The 26,736-nt window shown below is 48.2% G+C and overlaps 1 protein-coding gene across 11 annotated transcripts in view; it reads right to left on the bottom strand.

Moving 5' to 3' along the window:
• Nucleotides 1-26,736, bottom strand: part of NCKAP5 (NCK associated protein 5) — a 264,077-nt gene that overhangs the window by 146,733 nt on the left and 90,608 nt on the right. For 10 of the 11 annotated variants that reach the window (XM_061557707.1, XM_061557713.1, XM_061557709.1 and 7 more), the window contains one exon: nt 11,235-11,308. In XM_061557707.1, the coding sequence (XP_061413691.1) occupies nt 11,235-11,308 (74 nt within the window). Of the gene's footprint in view, nt 1-11,234; nt 11,309-24,087; nt 24,158-26,736 lie in introns of those variants that run through there. The other variant, XM_061557708.1, reaches the window with a different exon arrangement.

The following is a 26,736-nucleotide window of genomic DNA, read 5'->3' on the forward strand; positions in this document are numbered from 1 at the left end:
AACTTGACAGCTTATGTAACGACTTGCCAGGAACGTCCTAACAATTGGGCTTATGAAATAATGAACGTGCAGACGGTATCCTTCTGCTGTTTGGCGCACCCTCCCCTCACTGCTACGTCGCTGCAGCTGCCCGCCCGCTGCTCGTGCTGATGCAGCAACACTTGAGGCATGCCGGATAAGAAGCTACGCGAATTCATTTCAATTAATTAATGTATTCGTAAAAATGTATTAATTAACCGGCGGCTGCACAGTCGACGCATTCACACCTTCCTCACCTCGGGTTCTGACCGAGAAGGGGCTCCCACTCGGATCTGACCCCAGCGGTGAACCAAATTGGACCCTCATTCACTCTCTAGCTCTCTCACCTACTCAAGCTCCCACCCCCTCAACTCCTTCCCTGTCAATCTCTCGCCTTTCACTCACGACCTACGCTCCTTTCCCATCCTCTAAACTAAACTCTAAACTTTTATTTCTCTGTGTAAGACACACTGAGCTGCGTAGCTCTTTTTCAGAAGCGACATGGCCACAAACGATAGCTCAACGAAGTGGCTCATCATCATGTGGCCATTTAGATCAGCCAAATCCTCTAAACGCGTGACGTTGATTCTAAATGTGGAGGGAAAAACCGGAGAACCCGGAGAAAAATACACGTGACCACGGAGAAAACATGCAAACTCCATACATACAGGCGTCAGGGTCGGGATCAAACCTACGAAATCCTGAATATCAGGAGAGGTAGTTAACATCTCTCTACCGTGACGCCCACATGTGCAGTCTCTCTCCAACTCTCCCACACAAACAACGAAGACAAATATCCCTCGTATGGCAGATGCTGTTAGCGAGCATACATTAAGGCCGTTCCGTACGATGCACAAAGGGAATAGTGTGCCAAGCGCGACACCCGCCCACCTTTGTCTCCCCCACACGTGATGTTTACACAACGCACCAGGTGCGTGTTTTCCTTGGCCTAAGGTAGGCCCAGGGCATATTTGAGCACACCTGCTTGCATGTCAGACGTGGCTGGGAATTGTAGGGAAATGGCGCTAACCATTGTTCCACAATTCCCCGTAAAGCTTAAATATGCTGTGAGAACACGTGCTGTTGGTGAGCATATAAAGAGGCCGGTAAAGCAAACGAGATGGTAGGTGGCCAACAGCATGCCCGGCCACCTTTGTCTCTCCAGTGCTGATGTTTACACACTGTAACAAGTGCTCATTTAAGGCCGAGTCCAACTAGGAGAGGCTCAGGACTAGTACAGATATTTGTCACCGATGCTGGCAGTGAGCGAGATTTGAACTCTGGCTGCCGGGGTCGTAGCACCGTGCACTAACCACGACACTACTCTGCTCTCCTTCACTCTTACGCACACTGCTTTTTTGTGTTTAATTTGTTATCCTCCCCCCATCCCTCCGATTAGCACGGCTGACTACGTACGGTGCGAAATAAGTTCACCACACACACACGTCTCAATTCCCCCAGATGGACAAATTTCGTCTGACGCGGTTGAATGCCATGCTGCTCAGACTGCCCACGGTACTGGCCCGGCTGCTCCTAATTGCGCAACGAGCGTGGCAGCCAAGGCCTGGGTCCTCGGCTCAGCCCCTGGGAGACGAGCGATGATACTCAGCATGGAGCACGGTGCCCAGTGCCCCCTGCGCTTATGTGACCCGACAGGCCGCACTCAAGTGTCATTTTATGTATCAACTAAATCACATTACATGCTGCGGTGGGGAATTTTCTCTGCGCAAGTCACTTCACTAAACACCCTGGCCACGTACAGCAATTACACAAAGCGGCGATAGAGTATACATCGTTGCGTATGCATATAACGCACGGCAGCAATTAAAATGCCGTTGCTTCAGTGAACTGGCACAATGAACGGTGGCCGATTGAAAAGAGAGGGTTTTTTTAATACCAAATATTAATAGGACCTGCATTATTTTTGAGGAAAAAAAACTGCCACTAACATCAAAATAAGAACATGTTATGTGAAAATAAAGAGAATGTTTATTTCCATTAAATTATCTCTTGACGAGCGGAGAAGCAGTGGTGTAGTGGTTAGAATTCTGCACTGTGAACCCAAGTGAGCCGAGTTTGATTTGTGGCCATGGGTGGGATCAACGATCTCTGGTGCTGGGCTGCCTCCCTCCACCTTCACAATTCAACACTGACCAGCTGAGCGAATCATCGTCACAAAGTCCAACGATAAGCACAGCAGCAGGGAGGCCTTCATCCAGCAGTGGAGTGAATAAATGTATTATTCATTCTTCCTGAAGACCATGGGGACCTGTCTCCTCTTCTCAGGAAAAAAAACCCAATATTTAATTTCTTTATTCAGTTATTTATATGTAAAGAGAGGACAAAAAATAAAGACGGAGAAATGTTTATCTTTCTAGAAGCATTGGCTTTTGTAAGCAAACAATTTGAGCAAACTTAATGTTTTTTAACAATTATGTTCACGGTAAACACACGCGCGGACACGCTGCTCGTGTGTGCACTGGCCACATTGCGCAACTCCTCGCCTCTGCACACCGTCAATAAACGTGACCTCGGAACTTCGGTGGCGTTTCGGCATACATGATCGCACTTGGCAGCATGCCACTTGTAAAAGATTTTGTTTCGAGTGAAACCAAAACAAAAGCCACCTCGAGGCACACTCGCCCATTCTGGCTGCGCGGCGCTGGGGAGGTTTCTCCCTCGCGGGTCGGCGGCACCCCGCACGGCCTGGGCCTCGACTCTCCCTCCGACTGAACTCACGCAATTAGGGCTTTCTCCCAAATAACCGGATTAAACACGTGAGCGATCCAATAAAGCCACACTTTACATGTAAATGCGTGCTCTCAGGGCACCGCGCGGGGCTCCCGGCCTCCCGGCGGGTACCCGGGCGAAATTGGATTAAAAATTGTCATCGGGGACGAAAAAACTTCTGAGTGGCCCAACGCACTCACAGCGATGTTTTTGGAATGTCGTCAGCCGGCCGTTGTTTTTGTGGTGACGCTTCACCACCAGTGGCAACGACTACCTCGACGAGAGAGTCCTCCGCGTGGCGTGTTGCTCTCCCCAATGCCGCGTGGGCACGCATGCAGAGTGGCGCCGACGAGCAGGGTAGATTTAAACGTAGCCCTCGTTGAAATCTGGGCGCGCAATTCCATTAACGCGCAGATTGAGCCACCCTTTGCCCAGCCTCCCAAGCTGGGAGATAAATGGACGGGTTGCTGGATATGCTGAATGAAAATGCCTCCTAACGTCAACTCGCCTGCAGGAGCAGACGATACCTAAAAAGCAAAGCAAGACCACACTTTTACTCAGGCAGCACTGACCTGCTAAGCCATTTAAAATTGGCAGGAAAATCGACCTAATCCGTACAGCGGCGCACCGCAAGTGGATTCCATGACACCATTAAAGCCGGACGTGACTCACGACGGATCGAGCTCTGATGCATGCCTCTATGCAAAGGACACTAAAAAGTTAGCTTCATGGAATGTGCTTCTTGCGTGTCAAAACTGGGGCTCAACAGTTTCTCCAGGCAAATCTCCTTATACTTGTGAAAAGGACTTCTTTTTGGGGGGAAGTTTCCCGTGTCCCGAGATGACAGCAAGGCAAAAAAATTGGAGCGACCCTGGGAGACGGCGAAAGAGCAGGGGCGGCTTGAAAGGAGCACAATGCTCGCGAGTTCCGTAACCACCTCCCATCGGAGACGCCATTGACTTCTTCGCTACCGGGACAACCCAAAACCACCTCAGTGCACGATCCTCCCTTCCATTTCTCTTGCTGCGAGAGCTCCCTTTGTTTCCCGTGCAAAACCTCATTGCCTCCTCTACAGCATGCCCTCTGGGTCTCCCTCTCCCCCTGCCCCAGCTGTTTCGGCTGCATATACCGAGGGGCGCGAAGCGCGACAGGATGCACACTTGTGGTAGCCGGGGTGGCGGAGGGGGGAGATGGGTGAGGGTGTCCGACCGTATTAGACACAGGGAAGGAAGCGAGAGAAGCCATTCACGAAGCGCATGCTGTGCTCCCGGCACACGCTGCCAGGGACAATGGTGCGGGTGAAGTGGGGGCGGCAGAGCTTCCTCGTCGCGAGCTTCTCTCCCCAGCAGACGTCTTCATTTATCTCCACGCCGCCCTCCGAGAAGCCTCCGCACCATCTGTCCGACGCGAGCTTCAAGCTCGGCGTATGCCCACGTGATGTTGATCGACGTCGGTCACGTCCGTGTAATCTTTCTCGATTGAAAATAAAAACGACCACCTTCTTAAGTTCCTTCTTTGCCGAGCGGCATGTTTCTCCCCGGAGGCGATCTGCTGACCGAGTCACCGCGACCCCTGCGGCACCGTCCAATGCTGTGCTTGACCTTTCCGTGCCACTCCGTGACACGGCCAGGCCACAACTCTGCCAGCTGCGCTCCTCCACGTCGACCTCGCAAGGGGCGAGGGGCCAGAGAGCAGCAAAGCCAGCCCGGGGATGTTTTCCTTTGATTGAGGGCGGACGGTAAATATCCTTCCCGAGTTCACAAGTCAAGAGAGCGTCCCAACAACTCTCTCTTTAAAGGGACATATGGGAATTAGTTCTGCTCAATCTGTTCCCCTGGCCGTGAAACTTAAAGACCATTCCACATGCTCGCCTGGCTTATCTCGGGCACGTTAATGGGACGGCGCTCGCGAGCACGGAGGCAGCTCCCGTCCGGCATCCGCGTTGCAGCTCCCTTCTCTTCCGCGTCCCGCGGCGTGGCACGTCCTTAGGGGGGCCACGACAAACGCCTGGGCCGTCCCGTCGCGTCCCGTCCTTGACGAAAGGAGCTTTCACGGCTGCCGCCAGGTCAGCGTTTTCCTCCTTTGTCTGCTGCCGACCTGCCCGTTTAACCGCATATCTCCAACCCGTGCGATTAATTACCGGTCGGCAAAATTTCGCACCCAAAACTGCACCGCCCTAAGATCGTGACGATGACGCCGACGTTTCGTTCGCTCTGTCCGGCACGAGATGGGTCGCATTTCTTTTTCCTGATTTATGAGCCCAATGCACGAATGCTATGATGTATGTAAATGCTACTATAATAGTAATAATTTTCAGCCATCGGTCAACAAAATCCACAAAACCTAACCTCTATAGGTACCACTCACAGCTCTGCACATGGGCACCTCATGCACATGATGAGTTATGCCCTCATCATAATTATCCTCATCCAGTTGAGTTTTTTGAAGATGCACTCAAATCTGTAACAAGTCTTGGAGCCAGAAAATAAAATGTACAGGATGTTGTGAACCATAAATAACAGTCGAACTATAATACGCAGGAGCACCATGAGGGAACAATTTTTTTTTTAATGCAGCAGGTGCCGTCTAAACATAAGCCACGTGAACACTAAAATAAGAATAATAATCACCTTCACCGCTTTGTCAAACCACTGATAAATGAAAATCCCCCCACACCGTGAGGGTTGTTTGAGCATACTTCACCACGCTGGTCAGTGTGCATTGGTGAAAATACGAAATGAAATATACGATAAAGGCAATTTAAATAAACTCAAAGTAGTGAAATTAAGAACAAATGTGAAATAGAAACACGTGTGTTCGGTCACACTTTGCTTCTGCAACACGTCAAATTCGACTTGCCGTGCGGCGAGCCACACCACGAGCCAAGCGTGCCACACCACGAGCGTGCCACACCACGAGCCAAGCGTGCCACACCACGAGCCAAGCGTGCCACACCACGAGCCAAGCGTGCTACACCACGAGCATGCCACACCACGAGCCAAGCGTGCCACACCACGAGCGTGCCACACCACGAGCCAAGCGTGCCACACACCACTGTGCACAGAACCCAAAGTTCATGATGAGCGACGTTGACCACCTGGCTCTAGGTCTCCTCTGCGGCCACCCACGTGAAGTTGCGTGCGGTTCCTGCCGGGCCTGGCAGGGTGCGGCCCTGCCAGGCCTGCCGAGCGCCGTGAAAGAGGCCCCACCCGGCGTGACGGCCCATGGGACATCGCTCCAGAAAGCTTCGTTTTGCGTGAGGACAGCATGTCAAGGGTACCGCGGGTGCCGGGGGGCACGCTCGGAAAGGATTTACGGCGATTTCTGCCCCCCACTTCGCTCCCTTCAGCCCCCCCCCCCCGGGCAGGCAGCAGCACCACAGAAACGGCTTTGAAACGGACACCCCTAGGTCAGCTATGACCTTCATCTCAAGGGTCACATCACAAGCGAAGTGGTTTGAGAGCCAGAGGTGGGAGGAAGCGGGCGCGGGACAGAGAGAGTGGCGAGCGAGCCGACGAGGGAGACGGGGAGCCGAAGGGGGCCTGGGAGGAGTAGGAGGAGAGAGGCAGAGAAGTGAAACGGATGCAGTGAGGCAAAGAGATGGCCCAGAGAGCATATTATGAGGCAAACGTTGAGGAGTGAGTCACATGAGAGAACTAATGAGAGACACAGAGGGAGGAGGGCGGGAGTGGGGATGGAGTGCGCAGAAAGATTGCGGAGGTGCGCGGCTTCCATCAGAGCCGACCCTGTAATAACACCCGATCGGTCACGCCACATAAACGTGCGTCGCCAGTGCCGCCGTTACGGAGCGAAGAGATCAAAGAGGTGACACGGGAGAGGCGGGCGAAAGACAACAACAACAGGCCACCTCCCCTGGGACTAGCGGCGCCACAGCCACGAAAAGTGAAGTGCTAATGTTCACCGGCCTGGTGGACCGGCTCGGTGGACCGTGCAGACATCACGGTCCGTGTGAGACTCCGACCTGCAGCACTGCGAGTGCTCGGCTAAAAAGGAAACACAGCAATTTGGTTGTTGATATATCAAAGCAGATTTGTTTAGTCTTATCCCTTCGTATGTGCTGGTCTTTCTTTGCTTTCATCCCACGTGCTAAAAAAAACTGTGGCTTAAAAAATAAAGCACGTCCATCACAAAAATAGAATGGTGAAGGTGCTAAGGGGATTGGTGCATCGCCAGGACCATGAGAGATAGCGGTGGCTTGGAAAGGCCTTCATCCAGCAGTGGACTGCTCATGGCTGATGAAAATGAAACATTTCCCACTACAGGGCCCTCCTGCAGAAGACTGTTGACACTCAGCAGTGCTTTCCTGGATAAATTATTATTATTTATTACAGACATGGGACCACCCCAGGACACAGCATGAGTTTAACCATGTGTTAATTTAATGAAATTCATGTTTTTATTGAGATTGAGAGGTAAAGTGATATTTTCCTGCAGTTTCCTCCAATGTGCATAAATATTAGTGATATAATAAACCATTGTTCCATCAATTAATGTGAAATCTTACTTCAGGAAATGACACCCGCATTGAATCGCATGTGTAAGTATCAATGTGTATCGATGTATACAAAAAGACGTGCTAATTATATGCTAGTGTTGTTATATTTCGGCTAACGGGAGCAAAAACATACTTCTGAAAGCAATATCGAAATATAGATAAACACCACAAAGGAAATGATAAAAATGTTAATTAATAATAGTTTCTGGAAATCCCCATCCTGAATTGTGAAAAATAATGGAATAGTGAATAGTCACATCACGAATAGGTACTCAACACGGAGCTGAAAGAACATAGCCCTTCCTGAAAAACTCTTCAAAAGCAACATCAGCTTTCATGGTTAAATATACATTTTAATCATTAACTATAGCACCTTAGAATACCACTTGAAAGAAATCCATTCGAACCAAAAGATCTAAATTATTAAACGGTGCATAAGAGACTGCACATCAAACTTAAGGTGTGCTGAAATCTTTACTTTGCAGCATGACCAAAACATTTAAATAAAACAAATATTTGAAGCACTTTAGATAAAAGTAATCACCTGAAGTTAAAGTCAACGGGGAAAAAGCGGACGATGCCTAATATACATTCAGCACAAATAGATGTTTGGAGACCTCGGATAGCAGCATCATGCTAGAGGAGAAAAAATGGACCTATTTATGTATCGCTAACGTGCCTGTCAAAGTGTGTGGGTTTTGGATACGAAGTGTATTAAAGTGTCACGTCACCACCAGAGCCAGTGCCACGGCTCAGGTGGTGGCCGTCGACTTCAAATGTGCAAATTTCCCATTTGATTTATGCAGGAACCACCACTCCATCAACAATCTTCGGGCAATGTAAACAGCAATAATGCCCCGCAGAACAAATTAGAATGGACTCCTGGAGATTGCATAGCCAGGCACGATTGGAATAATAATTCTTATTGTGCTGTAAAAACGAAAGCTCACGGAATGCTTTGCTTCTGCACGAACTCAATTGGTACACACACAGCGACAAAGATCCATAACAGACTGTTAGGGCAGGTGCTTTTGGCCGATGTTTCACACACCGCACTAGGCACTCATTTGAGGTTGAGTCGACCTAGGGGAGGCCCAGGACCAGTACAGATAATCTTTACTGATGTTGACCGCGAGCGGGAATTGAATTCGGGTCGCTGGGTTTGGAGCGCAGTGCACTAACCGCTACACTACCGCTCCACACACACACACGCACGCATATGCATACACTTAACGCAAAGGGTAATGATGTAGGTGTAAGTTGTTTACGTTCGAGCAGTATATACACGCACAATCTCATTCAATCCTCGTTCAAAATTGCTTTCATCTACGTTTCAAATGTCAACGATGGTGACACGTCTACCTGAGGTTCACAGAGCGGTTATGGAAAGCCACAAATCTTGCTACACACACCACAAAGGTTACTCGTTGAGATGGATGGCCTGGGAGGAGCACCTTGTGATGAATGGGAGCTGCTGGCATTTGTCATTAATGATGCCGCATAATAAGCGATTTCACAAATGAGTCTATCAAACTTTAACCCGTGGGGAAAAAATGAAGGAAATAAAGATGCATCATCTTTAAAATTAAATAAATGTTTAGATATGCAGTGCGGCATAGAATTATAATTTCTGTTCATGGCTGACACAAGTGTAATTGTTGATTTTATCGGAGCTCAGACACACAATGTCGCCTCTTAAACTCATCAATATTTAATGTTTTGTCTTCATATTTACCGCTTGTGTTCACCACATTGCCTTTCTAAGAAGTGAACTGAAGGGGCACGGCGATAGCCCATTAAAACGGAGCGCATCCTCACGCGTTGCTGCACACATTAGCATTCCGTTAGAGCCAGCGCTCGTTCGCTCGCTCGCGTGCTCGCGTGCAGACGCCGACACTCATCGCCCAGTCACAAGTCATCAGACTAATAGAGTGGAGACGCGGTGGTGCTGGCAGACAGCTGTGCCACAGAAACGCGCGGTGCCCTCACGAGCCCCGGTGCACAAAAACAAATAACAAAGAAAATAATAACTAAATAAATAAAATCCCACGAAAACCCGTGAGCGATTCGCCAGGACCGATTGGCAAACGCTGAAATTCGATCATGGCTACAGATAGATGGGAGGTCACGTGACCGCGCTCGCCCGCACACATATGCGCACACTTGCATTAATTGCCAAGCGCACAAATGGAGACTTGTGTACAGGCTTGCACGCGGCGTGTTGGCAGGATGTCACACACTTTGAGAATGTCGAAGTGAGCCGAAGAGAAGTGCATGTGATCACGCACGTGCCTGTAAAATTCTCAAGACATATATGAGCCCAGTAAACATGCAATGTTGAGCCAACGTTGGCACGAGGTTTGAACCGTTGGACCAACATTGGGCCAGCGTTGGCCCAACATTGCATGTTTACTGGAAAGTCCCTGATGATAATTGTATTATTAGTACAAAATGGGCTTCAATTGTACGAGTGTGTACATCGCTGGGAAGCGGTAGTGTAGCGGCTAGCGTGCTGCACTACGAACCCGGCGACCCAAGTTCGATTGTATGACCTAACACTGAGCCTCTTCGAGGTCGATTCAGTCATAAATAAGCATCTTGTGCGATGTGTAAACATCACTAACAGGGAAACCAAGGCAGCCTCCATAGGTCCTCGCCAACAGCGCTTGCCTTAACAGTCCATTACAGCTATACAGGGGGGGATCTTTGTGGCTTGCTCTCGTATCTCATTTTCAAACCTTCCGACTGCCCCTTGGCTCCACTCAACAATCACACAAACGTCCATTGACGCGGGCGGAGCGCTCTCACGCACACCGAAGCCACCGGCTCTCGGGAAACGCGGCGGGGGCCGGCGGGCACCGTCGCGCCGCAACAACCCCGCGTCCCGACGCTAATGCAGGAGCCCAGAAGCCAGCCACGTGCTGCGAGGCACAGAGGATTCGCAGGGCACGGAGGCAGAGCACTCTGCGATGAAGACATCAACCAGAAAGGCTGGCAATATTACCGCATGAACTGGCCAGATAAGCAAACCGGCACAGATGCGTGCTACAGGCGAAGGAGGCACGGCTCTGTCCGTGCCCACCGCCCCCCTCCCCCCCCTACTTTAAACATCTCCCCACTCTAACACCGAGCTCCCCAACGACGGAGACACCGAGTCTGTAAAAGCCAGTGTTGGTCAAGGCCCGGGCATGGTGGTCCCTTTGTTTTCACAAGCGTCAGCTGGTTTAGGGACCAGATGACCCTCTCCCTGCGTAGGTCACGTACGGTGCTTGTTTTAGCAGGGCAGACGGAGCCAGTGGGTACATGCCATGCAGCGCGCTCCCCTCCCACCCTCCCTCTCCCCTCTCTTCTATCGCTCTCGAGGGCTCACTGAGAAAACTCATAAACGTCCCTATACCCCCATGCCAAGGCCTGTAAATGTTTTATAAGCGGCTCCCAGCGCTATCGGCTTGCGGCTGCTTGCAATCTGCCAAAGGTTGGACTTTTAGTAAATTGCTTAAAGGGTCTTCTACGTGCTCATGAGTAACTGGATACTCAAAGTCTGCAAACCCAAAGGAGGGGGTTCTGCTGCCGCAATAGAGAACGTACAAAGAGTGTGCACAATTACAAAAAGAGGTCGTGTTTTGTTTTGGTTTGGCTGAGTGTTTTGTGCGCGACGTTTAGCCCGTGCCATCCGGCGGTCCTCTCAGTGCTGGCCGACAGCCCTCCGGAGGCACGAAGCAGAAAATGATTTGTGGGTACGTCCCACGACAACAAACGCGATGTGCCGAGCGAGCCACGCAACTTCGGTGAAATAATTAAAGTGATCCACAAGTTAGAGGAAGGATCTGAGTTTGGGTTGGTATTTGGTGACCCCGTATATTTTATTCATGAGTGCGAGCCCCCCCACCCCCCCCTCCCCCCACCTTGAGCTATTTGGGGCCCTACGCTGTTGCTTGGGTTGCCTACTGCCGGGCGCCACGACCAGTACCTTTTGAGGTTGCGCCGTTCCACCTCCAGTTCCCCTACAAGCTCGTCCATCCTCCTCTCACCGGCCATGGGCTCCTGCAAACACAAAGACAAAGGATCCGCCTTATAGCCTTTACAAACTGTTGGGGCAAGTGCTATTAAGCGAGCACCTACGAAGGCCGGCACGGCACACGAGGGGTTGGGTGACCAGCACCACGCCCGGCCGCCTTTGTCTCCCCACGACACTATCGCTCCCCACATGGGTTTCTGTACACACACACACACACAAGGGCCCCGGCAGCTGTGATAAACACGTCCGTCTGGGATTTCCACAAAGCAGCATCTCTTCTGTGCTAAACACCATCACACCATCACCATGCATCCAACATCAACACCATCACCCTCACACAATCGCCATGGGTATGATACAAAACAAAAGTTAGTTAACATCGATTGCAGCTTCGCTTTATCGAGATTCATAAACCCAGGAACCATTCTGATTCTCTCAACTCGGCTAATCCGGATTTCCCACTTTATCCAGATGGCGTTTGAATATTACATAACGGCTTAAATTATTAAGCATTGCTTTAAGACAAACGCTGTGTGCGCGCTATTGATCAGTGTAAACGGAAGACACTGCTGCAGCCTTATCACGGCCACCGATTGCATTCACAATGCTGCTGCTCCCGCATGTATGCAGGGGAGCGGACGATGGTAAATCATCGTGGGAATTTATTGCATGGATCGCGATTTTTTTCCCCCTTCTGCAGTTTGGTCTTTGATTAATCCGGATTAGCGAAATCCTGCTGTAATTTTTTAAAACCAGATGGGACGACAGCACAACCATTAGTCAGAAAACCCCCACAAAAGACAAATATCCCCCGTATAACCTTAGCAAACTTTTGGGACAAGTGCTTGGAAATTAGCACCCCCACCCTACATACCGAGACCCCGCACAGCCTTACTGGGCACGCAAGTGCTGCTAGCGAGGGCCTCTTAAGTCCTTCGTCTCCCCAGTGCTGATGTTGAACACACCACGCCAGATACTCATTTAAGGTTGAGTCAATGTAGGGGAGGTCCAGGACCGGTTCAGCTATCACTTGACATTGACGTTAGCAGTGGCCGGGAAATTAACTCAGGCTATCGGGTTCAGAGCGCAACAGGCTAACGACTGCACCACCGCGTCGCACTCGGCGCACAAAGACACAGACACACCTGCCAGCATTGTGCATATTCAGAGAAGGCAAGTGCTTTAGTGTAGGAGTTTTAGTCCATTGCGCTGTGAATCTGATGACCCAATTTTTCGATTTAAAGCTTTCGTGACTGCAGGGATTCATCTTCTTGTTTCTTTCGGTAAAGTCACGTAGAAAGGAAGTAATAAAATAATAAAAATAAAACATAATAAAACAATTCTCACGACGTTTCGGCTACAACGCAAGCAGCCGTCTTCAGGTGAAGAATGAGACACTACCAAACTAGGAGCTTATATATAAGCTGCATTGGGGGTTGAAGAGCGCCTTAACAAAAAGAATGTGCATGTGAAGAGGGATTTAGCATATTCATGGAAAATGCGTAGGCGTTGGGCGGGGGGGTGTCAAAGTCATATTATGCCCATGCATTATGCAGGATCAGCAGCAACCAAGGGGGGTGCAGGGATTAGCAGTAACAAAGGAAAGGAATGTTAATGATATGTAGCTGCAGTTACTCAACAACCACGTAGAAAACTAAAGTATAAACTACATAAAAAACTAAAGTATAAACTGCATCGCACCATCAGTATACTTACTATACTCTATAATAAGCTGAGTTACTAACAGCAAGTAATACATTACAATTTACCTCGTAAAAATTCCATAATATGCTTCCATCTAAACCTTATTCTCTTACATCACACGAGCATATACCGTACTATATACTGCCATAGATAAACCCAACATTAAATTATATACTGTATTGCTGTAAACCAACCTATATCTTATACATTTAATATCACACTATGTATTATTCTACACACCCTAATGTGTATCGAAATGGTTTATTACGTCCTTCCAATGATTGCTGAGCCAGAATCCATCTTCTCGGTTAAAGTTGTCTCTGTGTTTGTATATGTGGATCGCCTCATGAACGAATCTCTCATGATAGCCAGATGGCTTGCAGAGAACCTCTGTCTTGGAGAAGTCAATATCATGTGAGCCCACTGAGTTGTAACAGTGATCTGCCACGGCTGAGGTGTTAGTCCTACCGTGTTTCAGGTCAGCTTTATGTTCACGGATGCGGTCCGAGACATGTCGTTTGGTTTCCCCAATGTAACTGCTACCACAGAGGCAACTTAGTTTGTAGACGCCAGGGTACTGTATGTCTGGAACCACATCTTTTACAGACGGTACCAGATCACGGATTTTATGTACTGTGTTGAATCGGACCTGGATCTTGTGTTTAATCAGGATTTTGGAGATCTTTTTTGTGACCCCAGCAATGTAGGGTAAGGTGATGGTCTTGAAAGGCTCCTCAACAGGATCCTTCTTGATGGTTGGAGTGATGGCTTTGCGGATTGTATAGTCGGAGTAACCATTTGCCTTAAGAGCTTGGCGTACGTGTTTGAGTTCACTGGAAATGTGTTCATGGTCGGAGATGCATTGGGCTCTATGATATAGAGTCTTGATGAGGGAATTCTTCTGAGATGGATGGTGGTGGGAATCCGGTTTTAGATAAGCATCCGTGTGGGTGGCTTTCCTGTAGACAGAGTGGCTCATTGAACCATCAGGTCTCCTTTTGATTAGGACATCCAAAAAGGGTAGCTTGCCATCATTTTCGACTTCCATGGTGAATCTGATGGCTGGGTGTATGGAATTGATGTGGTCGAGAAATTGGTCTAGAGCAGGCCGGCCATGTGGCCAGATGACAAAAGTGTCGTCTACGTACCTCTTCCATAAGGTCGGGCGTAGAGTGGCAGTCTGGATGGCGTCCGTCTCAAATTTCTCCATGAAGATGTTGGCTACAACCGGAGATAGGGGGGAGCCCATTGGGGTGCCCTCAATTTGCTTGTAGAAGGTTCCATTCCAGGTGAAGTATGTATTGGTTAAGCAGTGTCTCACCAGGGGGGGTACCCCAGCATTCAGTCCTTGATGAACCAAGTCTTCAATGATTGCGATGGTGTCAGGCACAGGTACCTTGGTGAACAAGGAAACCACATCAAAACTGACAAGCAGGTCGTCTGGGGACAGGGCAATCCCCTTGATTGTCGATACCAGGTCAGTAGAGTTTAGTACTGCAGAGGTGGTTTTTCCAGTGAAAGGCCGTAGGATTTCGGACAAAAAACGAGCCAGTTTGTAAGTGGGGGAGTTGATAGTAGAGACAATGGGACGAAGAGGTGTATCTTCTTTATGTATCTTTGGCAAGCCGTACAATCTTGGTGGTCTGGCTGCAGAAGGTTTCAACGAGAACTGTTTGGTCTGATCAATTAATGCGGTTGAAGCAGAAATGATGTTGTTGGTTTTGGAGACGAGGCTGTTGGTGGGGTCTCTTTTTATTTTTGTATAGCTGCCATCGTTTAGTAGTTCTTGAATTTTGTTGTTGTATTCTATTTTGTCCATGATGACAGTGGCATTGCCTTTGTCGGCTGAGAGGATGACAATGTCATCCCTCTTTTTTAATTGAGCTAATTCAAAACGCTCCTCTTTGCTGATGTTGCTAGCTGGCATCTTAGCGTTTTTGAGGGTTACAGAGATTTCGGATCTTGCTACGTCTGCAGCGATGTGACTCAAGCCCTTGAGAGCTACATCTACTCGAGCAATTATATCATTAACTGGTATGTGTCTAGGTGTGACTGCAAAGTTTAGTCCTTTAGCTAAAACGGATTTCAAACCTTCAGAAATAGGACTGTTACTGCGATTAATTACGACTTTGTTAATATCTAGCTTTTCAATGTGTGGGTCCGGTTTCTTGTTTGAGAGGCGATTGAATTTGGAAATCAAGTTGTCCTTACATTTAGTCGACATAGCGGCAGCTATGTCGACTGTTACAACTCAGTGGGCTCACATGATATTGACTTCTCCAAGACAGAGGTTCTCTGCAAGCCATCTGGCTATCATGAGAGATTCGTTCATGAGGCGATCCACATATACAAACACAGAGACAACTTTAACCGAGAAGATGGATTCTGGCTCAGCAATCATTGGAAGGACGTAATAAACCATTTCGATACACATTAGGGTGTGTAGAATAATACATAGTGTGATATTAAATGTATAAGATATAGGTTGGTTTACAGCAATACAGTATATAATTTAATGTTGGGTTTATCTATGGCAGTATATAGTACGGTATATGCTCGTGTGATGTAAGAGAATAAGGTTTAGATGGAAGCATATTATGGAATTTTTACGAGGTAAAATTGTAATGTATTACTTGCTGTTAGTAACTCAGCTTATTATAGAGTATAGTAAGTATACTGATGGTGCGATGCAGTTTATACTTTAGTTTTTTATGTAGTTTATACTTTAGTTTTCTACGTGGTTGTTGAGTAACTGCAGCTACATATCATTAACATTCCTTTCCTTTGTTACTGCTAATCCCTGCACCCCCCTTGGTTGCTGCTGATCCTGCATAATGCATGGGCATAATATGACTTTGACACCCCCCCGCCCAACGCCTACGCATTTTCCATGAATATGCTAAATCCCTCTTCACATGCACATTCTTTTTGTTAAGGCGCTCTTCAACCCCCAATGCAGCTTATATATAAGCTCCTAGTTTGGTAGTGTCTCATTCTTCACCTGAAGACGGCTGCATGCGTTGTAGCCGAAACGTCGTGAGAATTGTTTTATTATGTTTTATTTTTATTATTTTATTACTTCCTTTCTACGTGACTTTACCGAAAGAAACAAGAAGATGAATCCCTGCAGTCACGAACGCTTTAAATCGAAATTTAACCGCCTCTACGGGGAGGGTTTCCACATAACTTTGAGATCCTTCAACAAGCTCCGGGATAAGAAGGCTCAGCTAATCGAGTCTCTCACCTTTCTGAAGAGATGCCGCGACTCTAAGGTAATACCAAACGCATTTACACTAACATCTGCTGCTGTAACTTCTTCTAATGCGAAACGAATTCTGTCTAGAACTAGCTTAGCTCTTATCTCAGAGAAAATCAGACTTACGCGCACCGAACTAGATCAGTTAGACAAGACACTCTACAAATCACACTTATCTTTGAGTGTAACAATGTCCACATCGGATTGGGAACATGTGGAAAAAATGACTGCCTCTTCAGCTGCCGCTATGTCGACTAAATGTAAGGACAACTTGATTTCCAAATTCAATCGCCTCTCAAACAAGAAACCGGACCCACACATTGAAAAGCTAGATATTAACAAAGTCGTAATTAATCGCAGTAACAGTCCTATTTCTGAAGGTTTGAAATCCGTTTTAGCTAAAGGACTAAACTTTGCAGTCACACCTAGACACATACCAGTTAATGATATAATTGCTCGAGTAGATGTAGCTCTCAAGGGCTTGAGTCACATCGCTGCAGACGTAGCAAGATCCGAAATCTCTGTAACCCTCAAAAACGCTAAGATGCCAGCTAGCAACATCAGCAAAGAGGAGCGTTTTGAATTAGCTCAATTAAAAAAGAGGGATGACATTGTCATCCTCTCAGCCGACAAAGGCAATGCCACTGTCATCATGGACAAAATAGAATACAACAACAAAATTCAAGAACTACTAAACGATGGCAGCTATACAAAAATAAAAAGAGACCCCACCAACAGCCTCGTCTCCAAAACCAACAACATCATTTCTGCTTCAACCGCATTAATTGATCAGACCAAACAGTTCTCGTTGAAACCTTCTGCAGCCAGACCACCAAGATTGTACGGCTTGCCAAAGATACATAAAGAAGATACACCTCTTCGTCCCATTGTCTCTACTATCAACTCCCCCACTTACAAACTGGCTCGTTTTTTGTCCGAAATCCTACGGCCTTTCACTGGAAAAACCACCTCTGCAGTACTAAACTCTACTGACCTGGTATCGACAATCAAGGGGATTGCCCTGTCCCCAGACGACCTGCTTGTCAGTTTTGATGTGGTTTCCTTGTTCACCAAGGTACCTGTGCCTGACACCATCGCAATCATTGAAGACTTGGTTCATCAAGGACTGAATGCTGGGGTACCCCCCCTGGTGAGACACTGCTTAACCAATACATACTTCACCTGGAATGGAACCTTCTACAAGCAAATTGAGGGCACCCCAATGGGCTCCCCCCTATCTCCGGTTGTAGCCAACATCTTCATGGAGAAATTTGAGACGGACGCCATCCAGACTGCCACTCTACGCCCGACCTTATGGAAGAGGTACGTAGACGACACTTTTGTCATCTGGCCACATGGCCGGCCTGCTCTAGACCAATTTCTCGACCACATCAATTCCATACACCCAGCCATCAGATTCACCATGGAAGTCGAAAATGATGGCAAGCTACCCTTTTTGGATGTCCTAATCAAAAGGAGACCTGATGGTTCAATGAGCCACTCTGTCTACAGGAAAGCCACCCACACGGATGCTTATCTAAAACCGGATTCCCACCACCATCCATCTCAGAAGAATTCCCTCATCAAGACTCTATATCATAGAGCCCAATGCATCTCCGACCATGAACACATTTCCAGTGAACTCAAACACGTACGCCAAGCTCTTAAGGCAAATGGTTACTCCGACTATACAATCCGCAAAGCCATCACTCCAACCATCAAGAAGGATCCTGTTGAGGAGCCTTTCAAGACCATCACCTTACCCTACATTGCTGGGGTCACAAAAAAGATCTCCAAAATCCTGATTAAACACAAGATCCAGGTCCGATTCAACACAGTACATAAAATCCGTGATCTGGTACCGTCTGTAAAAGATGTGGTTCCAGACATACAGTACCCTGGCGTCTACAAACTAAGTTGCCTCTGTGGTAGCAGTTACATTGGGGAAACCAAACGACATGTCTCGGACCGCATCCGTGAACATAAAGCTGACCTGAAACACGGTAGGACTAACACCTCAGCCGTGGCAGATCACTGTTACAACTCAGTGGGCTCACATGATATTGACTTCTCCAAGACAGAGGTTCTCTGCAAGCCATCTGGCTATCATGAGAGATTCGTTCATGAGGCGATCCACATATACAAACACAGAGACAACTTTAACCGAGAAGATGGATTCTGGCTCAGCAATCATTGGAAGGACGTAATAAACCATTTCGATACACATTAGGGTGTGTAGAATAATACATAGTGTGATATTAAATGTATAAGATATAGGTTGGTTTACAGCAATACAGTATATAATTTAATGTTGGGTTTATCTATGGCAGTATATAGTACGGTATATGCTCGTGTGATGTAAGAGAATAAGGTTTAGATGGAAGCATATTATGGAATTTTTACGAGGTAAAATTGTAATGTATTACTTGCTGTTAGTAACTCAGCTTATTATAGAGTATAGTAAGTATACTGATGGTGCGATGCAGTTTATACTTTAGTTTTTTATGTAGTTTATACTTTAGTTTTCTACGTGGTTGTTGAGTAACTGCAGCTACATATCATTAACATTCCTTTCCTTTGTTACTGCTAATCCCTGCACCCCCCTTGGTTGCTGCTGATCCTGCATAATGCATGGGCATAATATGACTTTGACACCCCCCCCGCCCAACGCCTACGCATTTTCCATGAATATGCTAAATCCCTCTTCACATGCACATTCTTTTTGTTAAGGCGCTCTTCAACCCCCAATGCAGCTTATATATAAGCTCCTAGTTTGGTAGTGTCTCATTCTTCACCTGAAGACGGCTGCTTGCGTTGTAGCCGAAACGTCGTGAGAATTGTTTTATTATGTTTTATTTTTATTATTTTATTACTTCCTTTCTACGTGACTTTACCGAAAGAAACAAGAAGCTGATGACCCAAGTTCGAAAAATAGGAGAGCAATGAACGACTCCTTGCCTCTGTGCCTGTGGCATCTTCCTGCCACGCGCCATCAGCCCGTAACACCTTCCAACGAGCATTCCGCACACGTCACTCATTCAAGATGGATTTGGGTTGAAACTTTTTCCAAAAACTAAACCCATACGTATTTATCTTCTTGGTTCTTTCGGTAAAGTCACGTAGAAGGGAAGTAATAAAATAATAAAAATAAAACATAATAAAATTCAGACTGTCGCCTCGACGGACCTGGTTTTCACCTGAGGACGGCTGCTTGCGTTGTGGCCGAAACGTCGTGAGAAAAATTTAATTATGTTTTATTTTTATTATTTTATTACTTCCCTTCTACGTGACTTTACCGAAAGAACCAAGAAGATGAATCCCTGCAGTCACGAAAGCTTTAAATCAAAATAAAATCCATACGTATTTCTCATTCAGCACTCGATCTATCAAAACTGTGCAGCTTACTGCAATAAATACCGATACCAGATCTCCACACGAACCAATTTCTGCCACCCAAACACAAGTGCCAATTCCTGGACTGACCGGCTCAAACCTAAACAGGTGGCAACCCTGACATGATAGGCAACTCGGGTGTGATTCACAAAAATTGGGTGGAGTTGTAAAAAAATGTGAGTTCCACTCATGACATGTAGTGTTCTCAGAGCTGGTCACGTGTTTGGCACACTTGTGCTTGCGGGCACAATACAACCGAGGGGCAAAAGCATAAAAATAAATGTTTAGTGAGCAAACAACAGTGGCAATACAATCGAGAGTGCAGACGGTGCACTATCGATTGCCCACTTGTTGTTGTCACTGGCTGACCCTGCCCCGACTGGACATCGGTGAAAGAGAGCTTCACAGATCATCGGATTCCTCCCGTCTCAATCACGATTCCGATTCGGGCTGGAGGGGCCCAAGTGCTGGCTACGTAGATGAAGAAGACGAAGCAGGGACATTGGACGGGGTGGGAGCCCCATGTAATTCCTAGCACCAGGGCCCATCCCAACCACTCTCCTTCACCGGTGTGCTGGAAGCATAACAGTCCACTCTGCTGTTCCACCTCCATCTCATGTGACAGCACCTCAAGGATATTTGCATCGAGGACGACCAATAAACACGAGCAGCGTGACCAGTTATCGGAACGCAGTACGTTATCGGAATGTACTTAACGCAATCACTTAACGCAAAGCTGACCACTAATAGCCAACAAATAAAAGTTTATCTGTAGGAAAGCAGTCCAAAGGGCTGCGACCGGGGACTCTAAAAAGCAATGGGGGAGCTCAGGCTCGCTACGTTTAGGGGCTCCGTGTTTGCTTACTACAGTGATCGACTGTGCGCTGATATAACCGCTGCACCGCTGTCGGGGGCAGGATGCTATGTTGAAATATTAAAAAACGCGCTTGGCTCGACCATGCTTGAAATAACCCCATCTCAAAATCTCACTGACCCTCGCGTATAAATAAGCGTTAACCATAGGGAGTGGGTCACCTCTTAATAAACTAACTACCTTAACTGAAAGCTTTCGTGACTGCAGGAATTCATATTATTTGGGGTTTTTCGGTAAAGTCACGTAGATAGGTTAAAAATAAATAACAAAAAACTACGACGTTTCGATCACAACACGAGCGGTCGTCATCAGGAAAAGGGGGTTAGCTTCTAAAGGCAAACAGTTTATAAAGGTTTAAAATGGGAGTGACTTTCCCAAAAGACCCAAAGAAAAACTAACTACCGTACGCGTACGAACCCTGCTCACGTGAGAGGGGACTCGGCTACCACGAGGAGGCCTGGCGGGGGAGCTCGGACCTCCCTCAAGAGCTGAACATAACAAAGACAAAGATCCCACGTATATCCTTCACAGACTGTTGGGGCAAGTGCTGTTAACGAGCACCTACGAAGGCAAGAACGGCACACGAGGGGGTGGGTGGCCACGCTGCACCGGGGACTCATTTGAGGCTGAGTCGACCTAGGGGAGGCCCATGACCTGTTCAATGAATCGTCACTGATGTTGGTGGCCATGAGCGGGAATCGAACTCGGGTCGCTGGATGCGTAGCGCAGCGCGTAACACACACACACACACACACGCAGCGCGTAACACACACACACACACACAGCGCGTAACACACACACACGCACGCGCGCGCAGGCTGCATGACAGAGGACGAGAGAGTTTGCACGACTTGCGCCGCCCAAAACCCAAGTCATCAACGCAATGAGGGTTCACTCAATTTACAATCCTCATTCTTCTTCGTACGGCCTATGTTGATGTACAGCAACAGCCATAATTTTACACCCATGTGATCGAGCCAGATAATGGAGTGCATCGCGTATGACGATGCCTCCTTCGTAATTGCGAATCGGGCCGTTGAGTCGTTATACGCTCCACGATTCTGTTCTGGCCGACAAAAGTCGCACACCGGAGTTGGTTTTAAGTTTATTTTCCACGGGTGCATTCAGAAACAGCATCAGCCATGGTTTGTGAGCCGATGCGGTTTAAGGTTGCCCATAAATTTCACAGAAGATCGATACCAAGGGAGCTTCTGCGTCAGGTCTTTCACACGAGGCGCTTTGTAAATCCCCCAACGATCGAAACAGAGAAGAGAGCGAGCGACTTCCTTTAGTCGCCTGAGCTTTAATCTCTCTGCACAACTGTACGCCGTTAAAAAAAAAAGCCAAGGCTATTACGAAGTAAAATCCCTGCCATTTGGCGTGCGCGTGAGCGGCGGGCTGCACCGCGTGCAATGGCGATGCGCACACGCACGCAAAGCAGGGCTCGAGAGCGCTCGGATGCGGCTCCGGACTCCTCTTCCCGTGAGCCGCGGGCAAACCCTCTTGCCGTGCAGCCGCGTGCCGCTGTGCCTCACGCGCCACGTGCAAGCGGCGTCCGGACTGGCGCGGCCACCTGACATCGTTATTCACTCTCTCTCTCGGATATTTCCCTCTGCCACTTTTGCATCAGCCATTGCACGTGCACTCGGTTAAAGGCATTAACCCACGTGTGAGCATTTTAGGGCAATTAGGGTTCGTGGTTAAGGGAGCGGCGAGCGGTGATGTAGCGCGGTTAGCATGGGCCCTGGTGCATGGAATGAAATGCCCCCGGCCTCTTCCATGTCTCTCCTCTTCGTAGCCTGACATCTGGGCCCCTTCCGGGCCATGGGTTCCGGTGCAGTTGCACCACCTGCACACTCGATTAGCCACCGCCCCTGGCTTGCAAGCAACCACGAGCGTCGCAAAGTCGGCGACGTTGGGGTTACGACTTCGACACGTTTCGCCGTGACTCCCGCGGAGCTTCGACTGGACAGACCGGCAGAACCTCGCACGTCAGCGGCCAATCAGAAGGTTGCAGAAAGGCGGCCAACGGATCCCTCTCTGCCTTTGACTGCGTAGAGGACCGTGGTCAAGCATTCCCACGCGCTTGTACACACACAGTCAAATGAACACGCTCGTATGCATTTAAACATATGTTCAAACACTCATGCCCACCCAAGTATAAACACGCTCGCAAAGATGTACAACAAACAGTCGCACTGTGATAGTGAAGAGCACACATCAGCGCATCACACTCATTTGAAAGAAATGGGGGAAAAAAATCAAGGCAGGGTCATCATGCAAACGAGTCTGGAGACTCGGTCATGCTTTCCTGGAAATGTAGAGGACATTAATTATTAGTATACATTTGTGGCATTGGTCAGCAAGTTCTCATACTCTTAGGTTTTTTTCGGTAAAGTCACGTAGGTAAAACATATATATATATTAGGAAAGAAAATTATCTACGTGACTTTACTGAAAAAAACCTAAGAGTATGAATCCTTGCAGTCACGAAAGCTTCAAATCTAGAATTAAGTTTTCTCATCCTGTGTGGCAGCTCTTCACCAGAGACGAAGATCAAGTTCGCCATCTATCCTTCAACAGGCGGTCGGGGCAAGTGCTATCAGCGAGCACCTCTTAAAGCCAGCACGGCGAACGAGAGGGCCGTGTGGCCGCAACTACGTCGAGCCATCTTTGCTCAATCTTACACATCGCAACAAGTACCCGTTTAAGCCAGCGCTGACCTAGGGGAAGCGAAGGACTGGTTTCATTTTATAACTCACCACGGATGTAAGCCATGGTCAGGAATTTAACTCCGTAAACCAGGGGAATGAGGTCAACAGGTTTGTAGCACAGTGTGCTAACCACGATGTCACTGCTCACCACACACAGACAGGCCCATGAACACACACACACGCACAAAAACAAAAGACAAAGACCCCTGTATAGCCTTTGTTGGCGAGCGCTGACAAAGGCACCTGGCGCATGTTTAAGACTGAGTCGACCTAGAGGAGGACCAGTTCAATTATTCGCCACTGTTATTAGTCGTGAGCGAGAATCATAGTCGCCGGGTTCGTAGCACGATGCGCTAACGTACATATGTACGTAGAACTTATTTCGCACCGTATGCGGCCAACCGTGTTCACCACACACGCACCTGCGCACACAAATTGACAGAATGTATAAATTCATGTGTATAGCACAGCCCCAGGTAATCCCCAGGAAATCTGACCCATGTCGGATACATTTAAGAGCATCGCAGCAGCATGTGAGCCATGCAGGCAGAGCAGATGCCAAGAGGGCAGCATTTCCACAAGCGATGTAACCCATGAAAATGCCCCATACGGATTTCAGCAGCTTTAGCTGTAATTTGTTTTTTGCTTTAGATGTGAATTAAATATACGGTTTGGACATCACGATAAGAAACATCCATGAAATACAGCAACCCCCGAGACAGCAAATTGAAATACCCTTCCATTTCAGCCTCATCGGCCACAGCCAACAAACCGCTGCACGTCTCTCACGGCCTCACGATGCGACGATTCAGAGCGACCTGCACATGGCCCGGTTTCATCGCTCCATCTCCACGTTGCGCGTACCCTCGTGCGTGTTCCCTCCTTTGAGTGCCGCTCCATCGTTAGGCACGGCCACTGGCCATCGTAACCTCACGCGACGCGTCCTGCCCCAGGCGCCCACTTACGGCTCCTAACGGTCAACGTGACGTCTCTAACTCGCGGACGTTGTCTGGCCTGCGCGCCCCTCCTCTCCCTCCCCTTCAGCGCTGTTAGTGAGCGCCTATCAAAGCTGGTAAGGCACACAGGGGCGGGGTGGGGGGTCACTGGAGGGTAGTCGGCAACATACGAGCCACCCCAGTGCTGACGCTCACGCGTTACGTCATGTGTTGCGTCACGTGTTGAACCAGGTGAGAATGTAAGAGACCGGTATGGGTCTCATTTGCAACAGTTACCAAAATGGCAATAGCAATACAAAGTAAAATAAATACCGCAATGAGGCAAATATAAATCATAGTAAAACAACGGTGTCGCGTGAGAAATATAAAATGTTGCACAAAATATAAATCAACGTAAAATAATAAATTCCCTGCAGTGTAAGTTGCCTCAGGCAGATTCATCTTATACTCATCATAGTACAAATAAAGTCACAGAAACATTAAACAGATATATTAGGTATACTATTGCACCGATGTGTAAACCGGTAAATGTCAAATGCAGGCCGAGTTGACATTTGGGAGGCTTAGGCCAGGTTCAGCTTTCAATCACCAGTGGTGCTGTGAATCAGCGAGGAATCAAACCTCGGTCACGAGGGTTACAACACCGCGTGTGAAACAAGACACGACCGCCCGTCACATGTTTACACGTAAACAAGCGCACAAAGCCAAAGATCCCCCGCACAGCCTGTTGTAGACTACTGGAGAAAGTGCTGCTCATGAGCAACTATTAAAAACCCAGCATGCACACGAGGGGGTCGTGCGGCAAGCCCCGCACGTCCACCCTCCTTTGTCTCGGCCGACATTAACACACCACACGAGGTAAGTAATTTAAGGCCGAGTCAACCTAAGGGGTAGTTTAGATCAGTTACGACAGCATTAACCAATGATGTATGAGCCATTGTACAACCGCTTCCCACAAAACCACTCAAGGCGAAGACAAAAGATCCCCCCCCCCCCCCCATAGAGCCTTAAACAGACTGTTGGGGCAAGTGCTGTGAGAAAGCACCTATGAAGACTGGCACGGTAAACGATCGGGTGAGTGGGCAACACCAAGCCCGGACGCCTTTGTCTTCCCAGTGCTGACGTTTACACACCGCACCAGATGTTCATTTAAGGCTGAGTCAATCTAGGGGACTCCCAAAGATCAGTAAAAATATTCGCCACCGTTATTTGTCGTGAGCGGGAATCTAACTCGTCACCGGGTTCAAATCTGCCACCGACACACAAACCACTAAACTCCCGCTCCCAACGTACACCACGCACACTCAGGCTCGCCGTGACAGTTGGAGTGTCAACTCGCTCGTTTTTGTAGTGGTTGGGTGGTCTTTGGAGCAGACAGGGCGCTTCCCTTAAGGGTTGAGGTTCACTGGTTTGAGCCCTCATCCTGCCTCCACTGACAATGCCCCAAGGTCACAGTGATCAAAAAGCATGTGCGCCGCTATTGTGGGCGCATGCTACAGATCCCACCACTCCGTGACACCGCAGTGAGCTGTTTGTTGGGTGCCGGCATAAGGGTGAAGGCACCCCACCACAACGTGGAACGTAAAACATTACATCCGAAACAAATGTCTGTCTGATGTATAAACATAACCTATCTGTGTTCCGTGCGGGGCTCACTCATCACTCCAAGATTCTCGAGCCTGTGAATGTGTATCGGTATAATTCAAGCTGCATAAAATCAATGGAATTATAATGCATTGTTTGAATGAATCAGGAAAGAGCTCTTTGCAACAAACAATAATTTTACGAAAGAGACCTAGAGAAAACATTCATGCAAAAGACTGCACACTTATGAATTCAGCACAATACTAATTTAACAGTAAAAAAAAACAGCTAAAGAAGTCGGCTATATGTTAATTTTAAAAAGTCCAATAGGCGGCACTCATATTCTGTTTAATCGCCCTATGCCATTGGTGGAGTTTCAACATAAATGTGGCAGGGGCAAGTCTTTCCATAATGCAACCACTGTTGACATCCCCAGACGCTCATCAAAGTACAATTTTTATCGCCTTCGGAGGGGTTGCGGGGCTGAACCGACCTTCGGCTGGGATTTGAACCAGCAAGCGTCCCGCCTGCATGCTGCGCGGTCAACAGCTGCACCGCCCAAACGGAGGCGAAGGAGTTTTAAACAAACAGCAGCAGCAGCACCGCACCTTCCACGGCACGAGGTGGGCAAAGCCATCGCGGACCGAGCGCTGCGGAGCGTGCAGCAGTCGTGGGGATGGTGGAAAAGTAAACACTTTGGTCTAGAGATATTTATAAAAGCCAGATATCTGTCATGCAATGCCAATATTAACACTTCGCCAAGGCATTCACGCTAATGCGTGTTTTGATCTCCGCTGACAGCCTGATATAGCGCCTTGCGTTCAGTGGGAGGGTGGGGAGGGGAAACAAAAAAAATGGAAAGAAAACAAGATCTAAAAATTGTGAGCGTGTAAATAGCTTGACCAATCGCTCTGATTCCCGGACGAGGAGCGGGGGCGTTCCTCAGCCAGCGCCATGTGCCCTCGCACGAGGC

Source organism: Lethenteron reissneri, chromosome 23 (genome assembly GCF_015708825.2).
Source record: "Lethenteron reissneri isolate LAM-NWPU_2019-01 chromosome 23, ASM1570882v1, whole genome shotgun sequence".
NCBI lineage: Eukaryota > Metazoa > Chordata > Hyperoartia > Petromyzontiformes > Petromyzontidae > Lethenteron > Lethenteron reissneri.